This window comes from Cydia pomonella, chromosome 8 (genome assembly GCF_033807575.1).
Source record: "Cydia pomonella isolate Wapato2018A chromosome 8, ilCydPomo1, whole genome shotgun sequence".
NCBI lineage: Eukaryota > Metazoa > Arthropoda > Insecta > Lepidoptera > Tortricidae > Cydia > Cydia pomonella.
In genome coordinates this window covers 13,855,410-13,873,179 of record NC_084710.1, presented here as the reverse complement: position 1 = coordinate 13,873,179, position 17,770 = coordinate 13,855,410, and the positions used below count along the sequence as shown (strand labels likewise).

The 17,770-nt window shown below is 35.4% G+C and overlaps 1 protein-coding gene across 2 annotated transcripts in view; it reads right to left on the bottom strand.

The window, feature by feature from the left end:
* Nucleotides 1–1,665: 1,665 nt before the first annotated feature.
* Nucleotides 1,666–17,770, bottom strand: part of LOC133520625 (protein amalgam-like) — a 69,058-nt gene continuing 52,953 nt past the window's right edge. The window contains exons 8-10 of one of the 2 annotated variants that reach the window (XM_061855154.1): nt 5,497–5,583; nt 4,928–5,020; nt 1,666–4,556 (exon numbers count right to left, since the gene is read on the bottom strand). In XM_061855154.1, the coding sequence (XP_061711138.1) occupies nt 4,537–4,556; nt 4,928–5,020; nt 5,497–5,583 (200 nt within the window). In that variant the 3' untranslated portion in view covers nt 1,666–4,536. The other variant, XM_061855153.1, reaches the window with a different exon arrangement.

Below are 17,770 nucleotides of genomic sequence, written 5' to 3'. Positions count from 1 at the left end.
TTACAATAGTTTAGGTTTTAGGTTGGGTTAGGTCGCGAAAATATCACAGAGAGGCTTGATTATACCTCGCCTCAACGGTTGTTGACTATTTATTTAACTCATTATAAAATATTTCAGTTCCGATTATTTCAATTTTGTCTGGTGAGATAATATTCCAGAAGTACCTATAAGAGAGTTCAAACTGTTCCACCAAACGGAACGAGCAGGCACTATGAATCGTAGCACAATTGTAACATACCGGATATTAAGAAAATATCTTCCCTTCTATATCTTCCATAATCTTGCTCTTGTTCTATCCTAATATAATCGCAAAGGAATCTTTATATGTACAAGTACGAATAAGTATATTCATGTTAGCTTTGTACATTATCAGGCCTGCATTTATCTACAACCAATTCAACCATCAGCATCATTACGAACCTACTCGTAATAGAATAGAATAGAGTAGAATATCATTTATTTCAGTATAAGTACACAGTTATACAATACATATAGAGAAAGAAAGAGAAAAAATGACTTATAACTAACTTGTACACTGTATATAATTATACTGAAAAAGGTGAACACTCAGCATAATGCCAGGTCCTACCGAAGTAGTACGCTGACGCTGGTTCTTCCGTGGACACCTGTAGGGAGTGTAGTTGCGCGCAGCTACCAACTACAGTTAAGTTACTGAGATAACTATAATAATTACGACGGTAAACAACAAAGCGGCAATATGTACATACTCGTAGTATATACAGCGGTGTGGAATATAATAGCAGCAATGAGGTAATGAAAATTAAGGCTAAGATTTGGACCAATCGTATTCGTACTTTGATTATTATCTATTCTCTGTAACGTATTATTTAACATTTAATTATAAAATAACTTTAAACTTTGCTTGAATAATAAGTAAGGAAGTAGTTAAAATATAATCATGAAAACAGGCTTATTTACTTCTTAGCAGAAAATCTTATAAAACTGGAAGCTCAATGAAAAATATACGATTGTGTACAGTCAAGGTATGAAATATCGACAAGAACAAAGTGCCAAAAATATGTATACACGACCTTATTACCTATACCATCCTACGAGTATACATTAAGTAAAAAAGGTCGTGTACATATTGATAAAAGTGTGCTAAGTTGGTCATTACACACATCGGCTTTTTTATTGCGCGCTCGCTTGCAGCTCGCGCGCACAATATCGCCTCGTGTGTCATAATGACCAACTTAGCACACTTTTATCACAATGTACTTTTACAGTACATTGGTGCTACTTTTCCGCACTAGTGCGTAAATTAGCACATTATGTAAGTATATCGAAAATTTAAAGGGTCATATGTACTGTAAAACGTTGTACGATACATGTGAGAATAGGTAATTCGCACATGTATCGTACAACTCCCTTCGGTCGTGTTTTAATTTATCGCCACTCGGTACGAATATCTTATTTTTCGCATTTGTATCGTAAATAAGTAATATAAATACTTAGAAAAACAGCCATGACTCAGGAAGAAATATTCGTGTTCGTCACACAAATAAATGCCCTTACCAGGATTCGAACCCGAGACCATCGGCTTCATAGGCATGGTCACTACCCACTAGGCCAGACCGGTCGTCAAAAGAATATTTCGTATAAAGGATATTTTTGATCATTGGTAGAAAAATATATTGCTAACCTAATATGAACCTTTTTATAGTGCGTACGTAAGGTACATTAGTTTGTCAGCGTACTTACTTTTTTAGGAGAAAGTACCTAATATAGCACGTACACGTCCATAGAAAAAAGAAAATGTTTTTCCACTTCGAAATATTTATGTAGAATATATTACGCTGAAGCAATCACCATCAAAATCAAAGTGATTTGTTAAGATTTAGTTAGTGGAAACCGTTTTCTTCAGAAATGGAATTTCATTGAAAAAGTACCGTTATTTCGTTAGGATCGCAAAGCTATTCTTCCCTCGTAACAGTTACCTATAAGCGTTCTTAGCGCTCAAAAGGTTCAAAGGTTTTAAATAAAATCAGTAACATTTTTATATAACGCTATTTATTTAAGTCTTATAATACATAGAGTGTCGCTATGTAGCTGCGAGCTCCAGATCCATTAACCTTCCATTTGGAGAAAATCGTTTCAAGAATATTTTACGATGTTTTTTGTAATTGAATCCCTTTTATGAAAGTCGATGCCCCTTGTATATTTGCTTTAAGAAAATAAATCTGAATGGAAAGGATTTGTATACAATATTCAATTGAAATGATTTTATTTAATAAAATGTGGTGAATACATTAGGTTTATTGATTTGCTTACTTAATGATTGTACTCTAGATAACAGTAGTAAGCACAGTCAGCATATAGGTATATATTTATATATATATACACCGTGTTTTTATTGAATTCTGTTAACTACGGGGTATAGGTAAGTACGTTTAAGGAAACTAAATAGCATTGTTATTTTTCTAAAATTATTATTTTTATTTACTTTTTATTTTTATGAAAAGTAATTAAATGTTGCATATAGCATTACTTTTAACTCAACCAAATAATTGAGAACTGTGACATATCAACGTGATTTCGAATATCGATCGTCCGAGATATTACTTACGTTTCGTAGAAAATGTACAAACTCGTACTAAACACTAATCAATATATAAACAGGCCCTAAGGCAAGCGTACACACTCTTAAGGGCCTTATCAGATAAAAATAAATTATTAATTATCTCAGAAATTGAGTTAATTAAAATACAGGTGTCTTTGAGAAAGTTACTTAATTTAAGCTCTGGAATGCACCCTTGAAATTAATGGTAATAAAAAAAACACGGTGTATAGTAGAGTATCCAAAGTACAACAAATATATTGTAAATCGTAACACATCTTTGTTACGATAGAAATAAGGATGTGTTCCGATAATTTGACAACTTTTAGCCGTCACTATCTTATCTTTCACATGCGTGCCGTAACTAGGCCATACTGATCTTATATAGGTCCTTATTGATCAACATATCAATTATGTCACAATTGACACGTGACACCGCCAATCTCCCGCAAGTCTCGTGGCAAGGACCTTTTATTCACATTCACACTGGATATCTCGTCTAAGCTAAAGATATGACGTAACGGAAGAATTGTCGTATCTTTCTGTTGTTTCTTGAAATAAGAAGGAGAGCGCAACTGTTGATTTAGTTTCAAGATAATCACCAAGCAATAGCACTGCGATGTGAATTCTATGTCGATGGTCATATTATCGAGCTTCAACGGAATACCTTAGATGGAACATCCAGCGAGTATAAATTGACCTCTTCTTTATTAAAATTGTGCAGTGAAATGCCCGTGTTAGTAATTAATTCATGACAAACTTGGTGAATTTAGGATTGTTTTGAATAGTGTGGGGGCGTATTATATTTACGTATCATACTACCTACATTAAACGGTAAAACTTTAAGCAGTAATTTCGATCATCAACTTAAAACTAAATTATCAACATATTGAACGCATTAGTTAAATACAATAGTTTCACAAGAATTCAGAATACGGCAGGGGCTCGGTGATCCGGATTTGTATGGGAAATAAAAAGCTTTATATAGAAAATAAAATCTATATATCAAAAGCAACCGCTCTGTAATCCGGCCTACCGCTGTGTATACTGCCGTATTATAGAACGGGTCATCTGAGTCGCTAATTGCCGACTTACTGGGCGTGCCGGATCGGAGCGCCGGAATACCGAACGCCTACTGTATTGGTACGATTGGTTGCTATATTAATTTAAATGCTTTCCTGTAATCCGAGGCTAGAAGATGTAAGATCTTACTAAACGATATGAATTACATACAGGATGTATCATAATCGCGCAAAAGTGAAAAGCTGGACATAAACATTGCATTTTAAAATAATAATGTTTCGGGAGATATTTTTCCAATAGGCTCAACGTATTTAAATCGATCGATTATACTTAATGTAAGGCCTGCTGAGTGGACGCTCGAGTTGAGCGTGCAGCGGGGCAGGGCGTGCGGCGTGCATGTTAAACAAATGCAAACGTATATAAGAGCGGCCTTAGTGCACGCTGCTCAAATCACTTGTGAGCCCGACGCGACGCCACGCTGCACGCCCCGCCGAACGCTCCACTTCGGGCGTTCACTCAGGCCTCACACTTACACGTACCTATTTCAACATATTAAATTTAGAACAAACTAAAGAAGTAGGATCAAGGTTTTCTATAGAAAACAATGACAATATGATAGATTACAATGAGCTAAAACAACAGTACCAACTATTCCAACTAATAGTAGTAATAAATGGTACTGATTAGACGGTTTATCCTGTATCTTATGATTATATATACAGTAATTTGCATTATTAAAATTATTCGATGTCAAGTGGAATTATTCTAAATACTATTAAGCTCTGTATGCTATATACACCATGTAATTGTTTAATACAACTGATCTCGTTGCTTCAATATGCGAACGCAATTATAATTATGTATAGTAAGTCCAAGCAAGGCGACACTTTGGGCGCGGCAGACCACAGTGGCCAGCGCTCTGGACTTTTCTCTGGTCACAAACTTGGCGATAATTCTGAAACAAAAAATATGTGCCATATTTTTTATTAATGTGTTTTCTTTTATTATTTATCCTAATCCTTCTAATAACTAAAAGAGTACGGGATATTCAATTATCGTACAAGCAAGGCTAAATGAATGTAACCTGAGTTAATACAACTAATTCTACAACAAAAGAATTAGCCATAATTAGTAATACAAGCTCGGAAGATTTCGTATTAACGGTTGCGATACCAAAAACGAATCACTCATAATCAGTCGTACCATTTGGTGACCAACTTCTGCTGACGTTGCTTTAATCCCACAATTTTCTATTAAATTGGAACCTTTAATTGAATACATTTCTTTGTATTTCTGTTCCCATTAAGAATGGTTTACGCAACTTACCTAAATTTTGCATTTGATGTTGACTCAGCACAACCACGTAATCGTCAGACACGTCCTTCACGTCCTCCTCCAAACTCGTATCTAACTCTATATCTGTGTGACATAAATAAACGTATTAACATAGTCATACTATTACTTATTCCGTGACATAGTGTTGCGCGAGTTACTAGCAGAAAAGACAAAGTTTTGTAGTTGTTGCGTTATTCTTAATCCGCATTACGTGAAGACTGCCAAATGGAAAAGTTCTATGGAATGGGCTACAACAGCTTGGATACAATAGTACAATAGGATTATTAGGCTTCGATATCCTAATTAAAGTATAGTCAGCAATACTATTCGCTTAGAGTCAGACCAAGATAAGTTGCCAGCGACTTTGACAGCCAAGACAGTGCAAGTGTTACTTTAAACGTTAAGCTTCTATGAAATTATGACGTTTACCTAACACTTGCACAGGCTAGACTATTAAAATCGCTGCCAACTTAGCTTGGTCTGACTCCTTTGCATACAAACTTGTATGTAGGAGAAGGAGGGGTAGGCTGTGTGTAAGATATTAAAAAGTACATGATTACATGGTTGCGTGGAAGCAGGTTCCGTCACAACTGTGGTCGGCCTTGTGGTAGTCACCGTCGTGGTACTCGTGGTTGTTGTGGCGAGAGCTGCAAAAATACACAGCTAGAGAGTTACACTAGAAGAAAATTTAAGCACCAAATAATAATCATATTTTATTGGGACCGTGCGAAGTGCGTGGTGGGGGTAAGTAAAGCGATCCCAGCGCATAAGGTGGTAAAAAGTTGAACTAATTGCGGATAGCGTCTTTAACATTTCGTACGATTATATGGCTCGAAATGAAACTTTGATTTACGATTACTCCTGAAATATTCATTTAAATTGTATGGTGTAAGGGACCATTGTAATATGTATGAAATGCTTAATATAACTAACGTATATATTTTGATAATTGTTAATAATGTATCCATGTAAATAGCTTTGCAAATGCCACATATTACGTGATCTTTTTCTAGAAGTTAAGAATGGATATAGTAAGTTATCCTTAAAAGATAGACAATTCACATCGCGGACTTTTTTGTAGATCTATGAATGAGAAACAACCCCACATTGTGTTGTTATAGCTCAAACGGATTAGGCAGCGTTTTCGATTAAAGCTCTTAGCCAGCGTGATTTTTTCCGACAACATCGTTATATTTCAAACAATTTGCACAAAACCTTAACAAGTTATATACCTAAGCCAGGGCCCTTATTCGACATGCTAAAAGTGACGTTTCGTGTTGATTTCCATTTGATGTGAGAAATATTGTGACTTGTCGAATTGCTATTATCACCAGCTGTCAGTGAACAATATCCACACTAGAGGCGGGGCGTTGTACCGGAATAGTTTTTGGAACAGGTTATTTGTAATAGACTACTTTTAGCTTGTCGAGTATTTAAAAGTACGGACTTTGATTTCTGAAATAAAACAAATATGAAATTTTTATCACCTCGTACCTCCATTCTTACCGTTACTTTAGGTAAAATAAAATTTTGTTAACAGATGGTCGTCTGGGTGTCTGTTGTATCTAAAAATAATGTAATAATATATAACAAAAATATTACAATAGATTCATAGCCTTCACTCAAAACGTCACCATATTTCCGACCCTTACCGAAATAATAAGTCGATATTTGTATAAATAATCCTTATTTGTAAGACGCCTAAGCACGGCAAATACGTAAACTGCCTATTGGGGGTCATACTCGTAAAACTGGTATTTTAGACGTACTTTTGGTACGAGTAACAGAGACGTACTTTTGGTACGCAGTCCCAGCTCTAGTCAGGATTCTAGTTGTCAAATATAAGCGTGTCGAATACGTATTAGTTAACTGTCAAATGAAATTAGATCAACGGTAGACTTTTTTGTCGATGGGTATGGCTGCCATGTTTGGATTTATGACATTTAAAAGGGGATCCTAAGGCAGAGAGTAGTTTTTTCTGTACGATTTTGATTCTTCTACTGGACGCAAGATGGAGTTAGCTGCCAAATTCCGATCAGGCTGACGCAACTAGGAAGAAAAAAGTTTTGTATGGAATTTGTTTCGCAAATCATTGCCAACGAAGAAAAAGAAAACGTCAGTGCTATTTATTCTGTCAAGTTTACATCAAGTCTACTGTCAGCCTAATTGCTTTGTTTGTTTTGAAGGCTTCAATGTTTTGTTCGGGTATTTCGTGTAATTTCTTTATTATTCAGTGAAAAAATCGAAAATAGTCAACCGTGATCAGAGTAAAGAGCGAGTTTGTTACAATGCCAGCGAGAAAACGGTTTACTAAGTGTGAAATATGTGGCAAGCGAGCCACTCGAGAAAATCACGAAAAAAGGGATTTTATGGCGAAATTTCCCTTGGATGAAGACTGGTAAGTATTGCTTTAGATACTTTTGACCTTATTTTGGGTCAGCAGGCTATAAACACATCGAAAATTAGATATTTTACATTATTTTTCGTTGTGAACTAGGGATGTATTATAACTATCGATAACTGTAGTTTTATTTGTATATCAGTGTAAATAATTAAATTAAATATGTGAAATTTCCTTAGAACTAGCATGCAATATCTTCTTCAAAATTGGAACTTTTGGAAACAGTAAAGAAAAGAAAGATCTCATACTTTGGACATATATATCGTAACAATAAATATGTAATTCTAAGGAAAATAATAGAAGGCAAAATAGAGGGTAAAAGAAGTAGAGGAAGAAGGAAGCTAGCCTGGATGGATAACATTAAAAGCTGGACTCATATTAAGGACGCTGCTAACCTGAGCAGAATAGCAAAAGATAGAAATAAGTTCCGAGAGATGGTCGCCGACGTCAGATGATGACATGGCACAACAAGAAGAAGAAGATCTATTACTTACGCATTAATGGTCATTAGTTAACATATTTTTTTTATCTAGTGATTATTTAATATATTAACCTAAAATGTAAGAAAATTAATCTCTGTTTTTATGATAAATAAAGAAATATTATAGGACATTATTACACAAACTGACTTAGTACTAAAGTATGAATGGCATGTGTTGTGGGTACTTAGACAACAATATATATATATATATATATACCCACAACACATGCCATTCATACTTTAGTACTAAGTCAGTTTGTGTAATAATGTATATATATATATATATATATATATATATATATATATATATGTACATAGACCTAATTTATAAGTATTTATAAATACATAGAAAATACCCATGTCTCAGGAACAAATATTCATGCTCATCACACTAATAAATGCCTGTTCCAGGATTTGAACCTGGGACCATCGGCTTCATAGGCAGGGTCGCTGCCAACAAGGCCAGACCCGTTCTCATGATTAACAGACATATAAATACATAAAAAGTTAAAGCATTGATAAAGGGTTGTTGATAACTGGATGCCAAAAAACATGATTTATAGATGCATATTAGCGCGAAATAATCAGTTGATCATCTCATTAGCAAACACATGGAATATAAACTGTAGATAAAGTCATGTTTTTCCAAGGCTGTATGTTTTCAGATGCAGGCAGTGGGCCAAATTTGTTGGGAACGAAGACCTGATACATCTTCCCATAGAAAAGTTACATTTATTCAAACATGTATGTGCACATCATTATGAAAATCAAGCATTTAATAAAATAAAAAAACACGACTTAAAAACTGTATTAATATAATTCGGGTCCACATTAAGCCCGACCAGATAGTAGTCCAATTAAGAACTATCCACTATATAACATACAACTTAAATGTGGACTCGATGCTAACCTCATTTCGAGTACAAAATTTGTAGACAGGAGCCTATGTTTCAACCCTCCCCATTTTATCGATATCGATAAGAATCGTCAGCGTGTAGCGTACTACACTATTTAAATCGCTTATGTTGGTACTATGGTTCTTTGACAGTTCTTTGTCGTACATTTTGGTAATGATTTGCGAAACAAACTGATTCCACTCGCTAGTATGGAAGTCCCGTCTCTTAAAACGTAGTGATTATATGCGCTTTGACAATGACATGCAGTTGCGTCGATGTAGATCTATCATAAAAACGTACATGTGACGCATGTGACAATTGTCCAGGATGAAAAAAATATCTTGACAATTAACATAAAGCAATACAATACCACAAAATGTCAACAAGAAAACAGATTTATTATAAAAATACAAATTATATACAAAGCTTCATTTTAAAACCAATGGTCGTGGGTTCTAACCCCGGCTCTTAACAATGTGCATCTTGTAACATGTACCGATTGCTTTTCAGTAAAGTAAAATATATTATCATGAGGAAGATGGAGTATCCCCAATAAGGTATATTTTCCCCTCTGGGTTAGAAGGTCAGATAGTAGTGAGACAGGGAGATATAGTGAAGAATGCGGAAAAACAAGCATTTATTGTGTTGTTAGGCTAGTTTTTTTTTTCAAAATTTGAAAACGAACGCAACAGCATGCTCAAAGCCCCCTGTGAGTCAGAATCTGTTAAATTTAGGCTTAAGACGAAACAGGAGCTGAGCCCGTACACAAATTTGAGATTTTTAGGTAAAAGGTAAAAAATATTGCCGTCGCGCTGACGAGTGTGGTATCCCGTACCTAGCTAGAGACTATCCCTTGTGTGTGTACCAACAAACCAAATTTTAGACAAATATGATACGTCTTCTTCTTCTTTGTCGTGGTACTCTTTGCAGAGCGTCGTGGTCAACTGCTGATATCAGGCGCAGATGTTGCTTGCCGTACGATTTCTCGCCATTTTTCGCGGTTGGGGGCCATTCAGACAAATGCGTTCAGGGGACCCTTCATGGCAGATTTGATTTGGTCAGTCCATCGCATAGGTGGCCTTTTGCGCGGTCTTTTTCCGTTTGCTTTACCCTGCACCACTAGACGCTCTATGGAGTCGTTGTTCCTCCTCGAGACGTGACCGACAAAACTGAGTATGCGGGTGTTTACGAGAGTCGGAAGGCGCTGGTTGATACGGAGTTCTTTAAGGATGGAGACTTAGTCCGAAACTCGGTCCAGGATATCCCCAGCATTTTCCTCCAGCACCATATTTCTAGGGCGTCTATCGTCTTCTCCTCTGTCTTTCGGATAGTCCAGGTCTCCGCAGCATATAAGAATTTAGGAAAAACGAGGGCCCGTACAAGCCGAACCTTCGTGGTGATTGTGACGTTTCGGTGATACGTAGCCTATAGGGACCGTGTGCGTTGGAGGGTCTGCCATCTTGTGGTCTGAATCGGAACCATAAACAGGCACATTTACACGTCAAGTGTTTTCTTGTGCATAGTAGGTTCTGCCATCTTGTGGGCTACATCGGAACAAAAAACATCACATTTACGCCTCGCGCCAAAAATCTGACGGCTCCTGTGCTGCCTCCTATAGTTCATGCACGCTCCCTATACGTAAAAACTAGCCAAGACAAATCCTTTATAATTTCAGGATTTTCTACACAGCACAGAACATGGCACCCATATAGATCTCAATTCCGTTGTCGGCGAGTCAACAACGACACATATTCTTAATATTGAACTTAATTGGCTCTCATTTCACATTTATGTTTTAAATTAATTATAGGCATAGACATACCATATCCTATTGTAAGTACAAAGTTTCAGAGCAATCTAGCTAGCCGATTTAAAATGAGAGCGAAACTACATTTGTATGGAGAACCGAATTTGCTGCGGACGCACAATGTAGCATACTTGGATTAGGACCAACCTCGAAATCTCTGTAACAGTCATGAAATTTATTAAGTATATAAATTAAAGGCCCCTTTTTCATGCCCAAACCATTTAACATTTGGGGACCTCGAGGAATCCGAACCATCTTGGAAAATGTGTACCATCAACACAACAGTCAACATTAAAACTTATTAAATTCTACACAAAAATGTCCTCGATATCTTTGCGGAACAATACATCTTGTTATAGAGAATACTTGCTGAATCTAAGTTTAACGCTTATACACTTCCAGGAGACATTATCTTAAAAGGAAACTCGGCGGAATATGAATTCTATTTTTAACTATACATTTGTACGTGGTCTATCCCAATATTAAGTAAGTAAGTAAGTAAATATTCTTTATTGCACCAACAATTATACATACAACATTATTAACATTTTACTCTACTGCGACTAAACCAGAAAGAAGGGTTATGGGTGTAAGTACTGATGTTTCAGTACACCCAGTAGCTAGGTATTAGGATACTGGACGGATTTTTTTAAATGACGTATCGTTAGATTCCTCTTGCCATTCACAACCTACTTTTACTTGTTCTATTAAAGAAAAATCAATACAGCCGCCTTGAGAGGACTCCGAATATTAAATCATATTTTTTCTTCTAGCGCCTAAACTATTGAGCGGAGTACAGTAAAACAGACATCAGTAGATCCACAGTTAGTATACAAGTGCTATGCAATACAAAGTTACTAAAATTAACGGAAGAAAAAAGTTTAGGGCTAAATAATACGTCATTTAAAAAATCCGTCCGTATCCTAAGCTACAGGCTATCCTGAATCCTCAGTACTTATACCCATAACCCTACTTTCTGGTTAAGTTGCAGTCAAGTAAAATATTGATATTGGGATAGATTATGTACAAATGTATAGTTAAAAGTGGAATTTTTATTCTTCCAAGTTTCCTATTAAGAGATATATCCCATGAATGGGTATAAGGGCTAAATCTGGGTTTAGCAAGTATTTTTTAAAGCAAGATCATTTTTTTTCGCAAAGATGTCTAAAACTATTTTATGTAGAATTTTATAAGCTTGAATGTTGCCTTACACGATTATTGAATAAAGAACGTAGATTTAGAGTAAAACGCGAATTTCTCCTGGATGGTCCACATTTTCCAAGATGGCTGCGGTTCCTCGAGGTCCCCAAATGTCAAATGGTGTGGGCATGAAAAAGGGGCCTTTAACGTATATACATACCAAATTTCATGACTGTTCAGACATTTCGAATTTGGTCCTAATCCGACTGTGCTAATGCCACTATGTACGTAAACTGTAACTGTACTGCGGACTCAACCTTCACGTTATAATTTTTTAAGTATTAACGTTGACATAGTAACGAAAATAATAAACACGTCAATTGAAGTAAACAATATTATTATATGCAAGAAAATTTTGCAAAATAGGTACATTAATGATTAATATGTAAAACACCATTAATTATTGAATTAAAATTATGATTTTGTGTTAAAAAATATGAGACCAATGATACAGCCCGATTACACGGGCTACATATTAAAAATGATTATCATGGAAACAGTAAATATACACAGGTGAACAAAGTTATAGTAAAATAGGTGCATAATTTCAGAGCTTGCCTGGCCCACCTGTACCACCTACCATGACCACGGCCGTCTCCTACTATTATTTTTTTCTAATACCTATGGCCTTAATAGCGAACAGTATTCCATGTTCTTGATCCAGAATTTAAACCCTTAACTACATATTTGTGGCACTTGGGGTTGAATTTGAAACTCTAGGGCACTAGCGTGGCTCTATGAGAGCGCCTTATATAGGCTTCTGGTGACCAGAGGATCAGCATTGTTAACCAGCGCGGAAATGCACCCAGCCTTCTGAGCACCCTACCGAGCGACCAGAATATAGGGCAAATATTTTATGTATACGTTTTTGACTTAAGTGTTTTTATGATGTTTTATATTTAAACTTACAGATGTCGAACTACCAGCAAAGTTTTTGAAGAGGTTTTTATATTTCCTGGCACCAAACTGATACAGGAAATTGGAACATCAGTAAATAATCTACACCGAAGACAATGAAATATAGTCACATAATACTTTAATGTTTTATTTTATTAAAGAAATCGGTAAAAAAATGTGTTAACTGAAAAAGATAAATTTTATTTTATTTGTAGTTGAATAACAAAATATGTATTTAATCTCCTTTTAACATAGGAATTCTCTTTGTGTAGGTACATATAAATAATAGATACTTAGGTCTTGGTAAGTAATATAGACAGTACAGTAGGTCTTATCTTAATAATTTGAGATCTCATACATGCGTTCCGATATATCTGATGGCGACTGTACATACAATGGGGTCGCGTATACGAGTACAAAGAGCATTAAAATAGTTGTTGATAGACCAAGTGAGCGAGCTACTATGGTACCTATCTTTATATCAATTTTATGCATTATATAATAGCGCAATACAGAATTTTTTTTTGACAAATGTAGTATTATTTTTATAGTAATAAAGGTTATTCATGAACCATCTCGTAATTTAAAAAAAAACGGACTTTATCTCTAAATCATATGCCTTATATTTACAGATGTGTTAGGTTTCAACTTGGTTCGTGAACGTGGTTTAGAAGCAACTTGAGACTGGGTGCGGAGTAAATTGCATCAATTTTTTTTACAATTTTGAGCGTTTATAGGAGAATATGTGGAGCGAGCATTATTCGACGTGTAGGTGTGGGTTCAACAAAAAGATCGCATGTCAATAGTTCTTTATTGTCGTTAAAATTCAATTAATAATCGCCTTTATCGACCATCAACTGTGTGGTCACTTTTTAATTGATTGACGTTGTCAGGTACAGTTTCACTACTCGCCGCCGCATTGTTCATAGCGCATTACTTATCCTATCGAATACAAGATGTCGCTGATTCCTGTAAACTTATGTTTAAAAAAAAGACGCTTTACTCTATGCCATATATTGTAGGAAAGGAAGGGTATTCCCTGTCGTACGTCAAAAAATCCAAGATGGTGCCCAAGCCCATGGACAATAAAGTCTAGCAATAAAATCCACACTTGTCAAAATTTGACATTAGCAATCCACAGTCAGGTGACAATCAAATCAAACCGAACCACTTCGAGTTCAGAGCCATTTCAAACGATATAGTAGTAATAAACAAAGTTGATTTTTGTTTGATTATTTTTTCTATGAATGAGTTTTGATTGTTCCAAATGATAATATCCACAGTTGATAGAATCAACACTTGATACAATCAACATGCGATAGAATCAAGTGTTGATTTGATGTGGACGCGAAATTTGACAGTTGTGCATCTCGAATAAGGCCCCAGGAAGGCAAGAATCACTCTATTGATAGATGAAAGTCGTATGAAAATCCGTTCAGTAGTTTTTAGTTTTGGAGTAGTTTTATAAGATGTAGTGAATTGACGTTTTCCCCTAGAATTGCGGACACTAGGTTGCGTGACAGTCGTGCACGCTCCCAATAGGATGATTTATAATACTATGCACCGACCACCGAGCTCAATCGCGTTACCGTTCCATGCTTTCTTACTATCAGATATTTGTTGCTACAATAAAAATGCCTCATTGCGCCATTATTAACTTCACAAATTCAACCAAAGTTAAAAAAGTAGTTTATCGTCATAGTGTCTTATTATTTTCGTAATCTAGTAGTTGATCTGAAAAACTCGCTTGGTTGTCATATTATTGAGATTGTTTGCTGCATCTGATTAAATTATTGTCTTCGGAGTGGATCCAAGAAAACTAAAACGAGAGAAAAAGTTTCTTGACATACTGTATGAATTGTATTTAATCGGGATGGAGAATAATTAAAAAAAAAACCGACTTAAATGAGGGAGACGAAAGAGAGGAAATTTTGGATTTCATGCGATGAAATTAAAAAGAAGCGTCCTACCCTACTCCTAATTATGTAGAAAAGGAGGTAAAAGGAGGTTGGTCACTGCACTCACCTTGGCATATTTCAGATTTGCTGGTTGACTGGTAAAATACCAATAGGTTATTCGACTGTATTTAATAGTACATTATGATACAAGTGTGCTAAGTTGGTCACACACGAGGCGATATTGTGCGCGCTAGCTGTAAGCGAGCGTGTAATAAGAAAGCCGATGTGGGTAATGACCAATGCACACGCGTTTCATACGACGTTTTTTAACACACTTGCGAGGAAAAAACAAAACTTATAAATTAGATTTTTTTTTAGTCAAAACAGTAAAAGTACAGTTTTCGAATATGGCTTACAGTTTTAAGATTGAATAATTGCACCAAAGCGTGCTGGGCTTGTAGGCACTTATTCGCCAGTTCATTTAAGTAAGCTACTCGTAGCAACACGTTTTCAAAGAAAAACCGGGCGTTTTAGCTGATTTTCCATTGAATAAAAGTTTCATATGCCGCTAATTATTTTTCACCCGATTTTGATGGTAAAAGGCGATCGTTCTCGGGCTCTTGCCTCTATTAGTATTACTGGCAGCGTCAATTTTATGTTGTTTATTTTCAATGCTTGAAAATGATATTTTCGTCAATATATAAACTAAAAACATGCAATGCTATTCCAATTTTATGACAAATACGGAAAATGGCTGGCGATGGCGCATTATTTTTTTTACGCACGATTCCTATGCGCGCGCAAGGCAAAGGCGCGAACGAAATCGAGAAACAGCCAATAAAAAAATTGTAAAAAAGCTAATATTTTCGTATTTCTATTCGACGGATGGAAATTAAATAGATAAAATGTTATGTTTATTCATTAATGTAATTTACGAGATAATTTAATCTATAAATTATGTTTGGTGTCATAAAACCTATTTGAACTAACATATGAAACCTAATATGTAGTTTGTTTGCTTAAAAGAGTTGAGAAGTACCCTCAATTCCTCATGGAATCCATCATCAGAACTCAAGCTTGACAAAAATGTGCCTTGAAAACCTAACTGCTTCACAAACATGCGAAGAGAACAAATTGCCAAACGTGAACTACGCGGCGTTGAAGAGTTCCATTTATGAAGTAAATGCTTGATTTGTTGATGAAAATACAAAAATCACACAGAAAACATACAGAGTTCCCTCGATTCCTCATGAATCCCAAAATCAGAACTGAGTTTTGACAAAAACGGGACCAATCTGTATATATATAGATTGAATCAAAAAGATAATTTTCAAAATTGGTTCAGAAATGACGGAGTTATGAAAAAAAAACATACAAACCGAATTGATAACCTCCTCCTTTTGAATTCTTGAAGTCGGTTAATTAATAATAGCAGCGAGAGGATTAACCGACACGATTATAAACTTGAGTGATAGCAAATAGGCAACATTGTTATCTTGGCCTAATTACTATAATACCATTCGCAATGAACGGTGAAATTTGAACGAGAAAACTTTATTACAGTAATTAGGTAAAGGCGACCAGATAATTAGTTTGCCGCAATAGATTGCCGTATTAAGGAGGAGTCACGCTACACCGCCCTGATCCTGAGCCGCTTTCGTATAATCAACTTGAATAAGAATCAGTTGTTTAAAAGATGCATGATTGATAAGAAAAAAAAACCCAAGTGCGGAAATGCTTCGCAAGCAAGGACATCTCATACATTGCTATCCGATCCGTCAAACGATATAGGGCGTGCCAAGGAATAAATTATAATAATAAATTAATATACATCCTAAGTATTTCTAGACCACGGTGCCCCCTGGATCATCCATCAGATTTGTTTGATTCCTAAGATGTAGGTACACCTCTAAAGTTAGTGCCCTAAGCAATTACTTTACTTTGATTATTGGTTAATCCGGCACTGTAACTAACGCTCGATAAACATAGCCCGCCTTGTTAGTCGTGTAGATTTATAACTCTGTTATTTAATTTACCTGTCCAGTTATTCATAATCCTTTGAACGCCATCTGTTCAAAGGATGAATCCATTAAGCACCATCTGTTGAATAACTATTCAAAAATGTAAGTCACACGACACATTCAAGGAAACACGATATGTGATAAGTACTCCAAAAAAACAGTGTACAAATTTTTGTACGATGCTCGTTCACACTGCTAGTATTGGTAGCAGTGCGTTACGGTGTCAAGGGAGCTATCAACAGACTTTAAAACAACAAGGTTGACTAATTTAATACAATTAATTAAGTGCACCTATTACCAAGCGAGATTAACGAGTTATATCAATTTTTCAGAGCGTGTGTTTCTGACTATTTTAGTAAGTGGGTGTACATTTTTGTTAATCTATAATTAGGGGGTAATAAAAAGGGGGTCATTGTTGCTGTTCTATGAAGTGTGCAGAAAATGATACGTTTCTACACTAGAGTAGGTATTTTACATTCCAATTACGTGTTTTGAACTATTTAGCTATACGTATACTTATCATGTTATATACTTATCATGAGTTTTTTAATACACATGTATTTTACTTTCCTCGTATTCGAAATGAAAAGTAGAGTGCTTAACTCGGGTGAAAGGCACCATTTCAGTCTCGGACTATGGCTCTCTCACTGCGTTGGAGAGCCAAACTACCTCGACAGAACTGAGTTACTTTCATCCCTTGGTTAACATTCTACTACCTAATATGCTTGCCCTTTACTGTGTTTTAGGTGTTAATTTAACAAAATAAAATTGTAAAGATGATTTTATTCTAAAATAGATATATCCACAGTAAAAACGGGTCACTGTGTATGGACTTCATTTTCAACGCTTTTGAGTATCATACTTTGCAGTCTTTTAGACACTTGAAACATCTAGAAATTATAAAATAAACCCCTATGCAAAAAATACTAATAATAAAAGAAACAACGCTTAAAAAGTAAAAAAAAATATATATCTTTTATCAGTCGTTAGAAACTAAAAAAAAAACAAATATTAAAATATTGTTCAACAAGCTGCTTTAAGCATGATATTTTCTGATAAAGCTTTACAATAAATTCCATAATCCATATTACAACATTTGTTTTTCAACATTTCGACGTATAAAGTTTTTTGTTGAGTTGTTTAACGTGTTTAACCCTCTTTTCGCGTCGGGAGTTAGTAAATTTTAGTTTAGCTAATGACAGCACAATGCACTCACGCAATTTGCATGCTTCA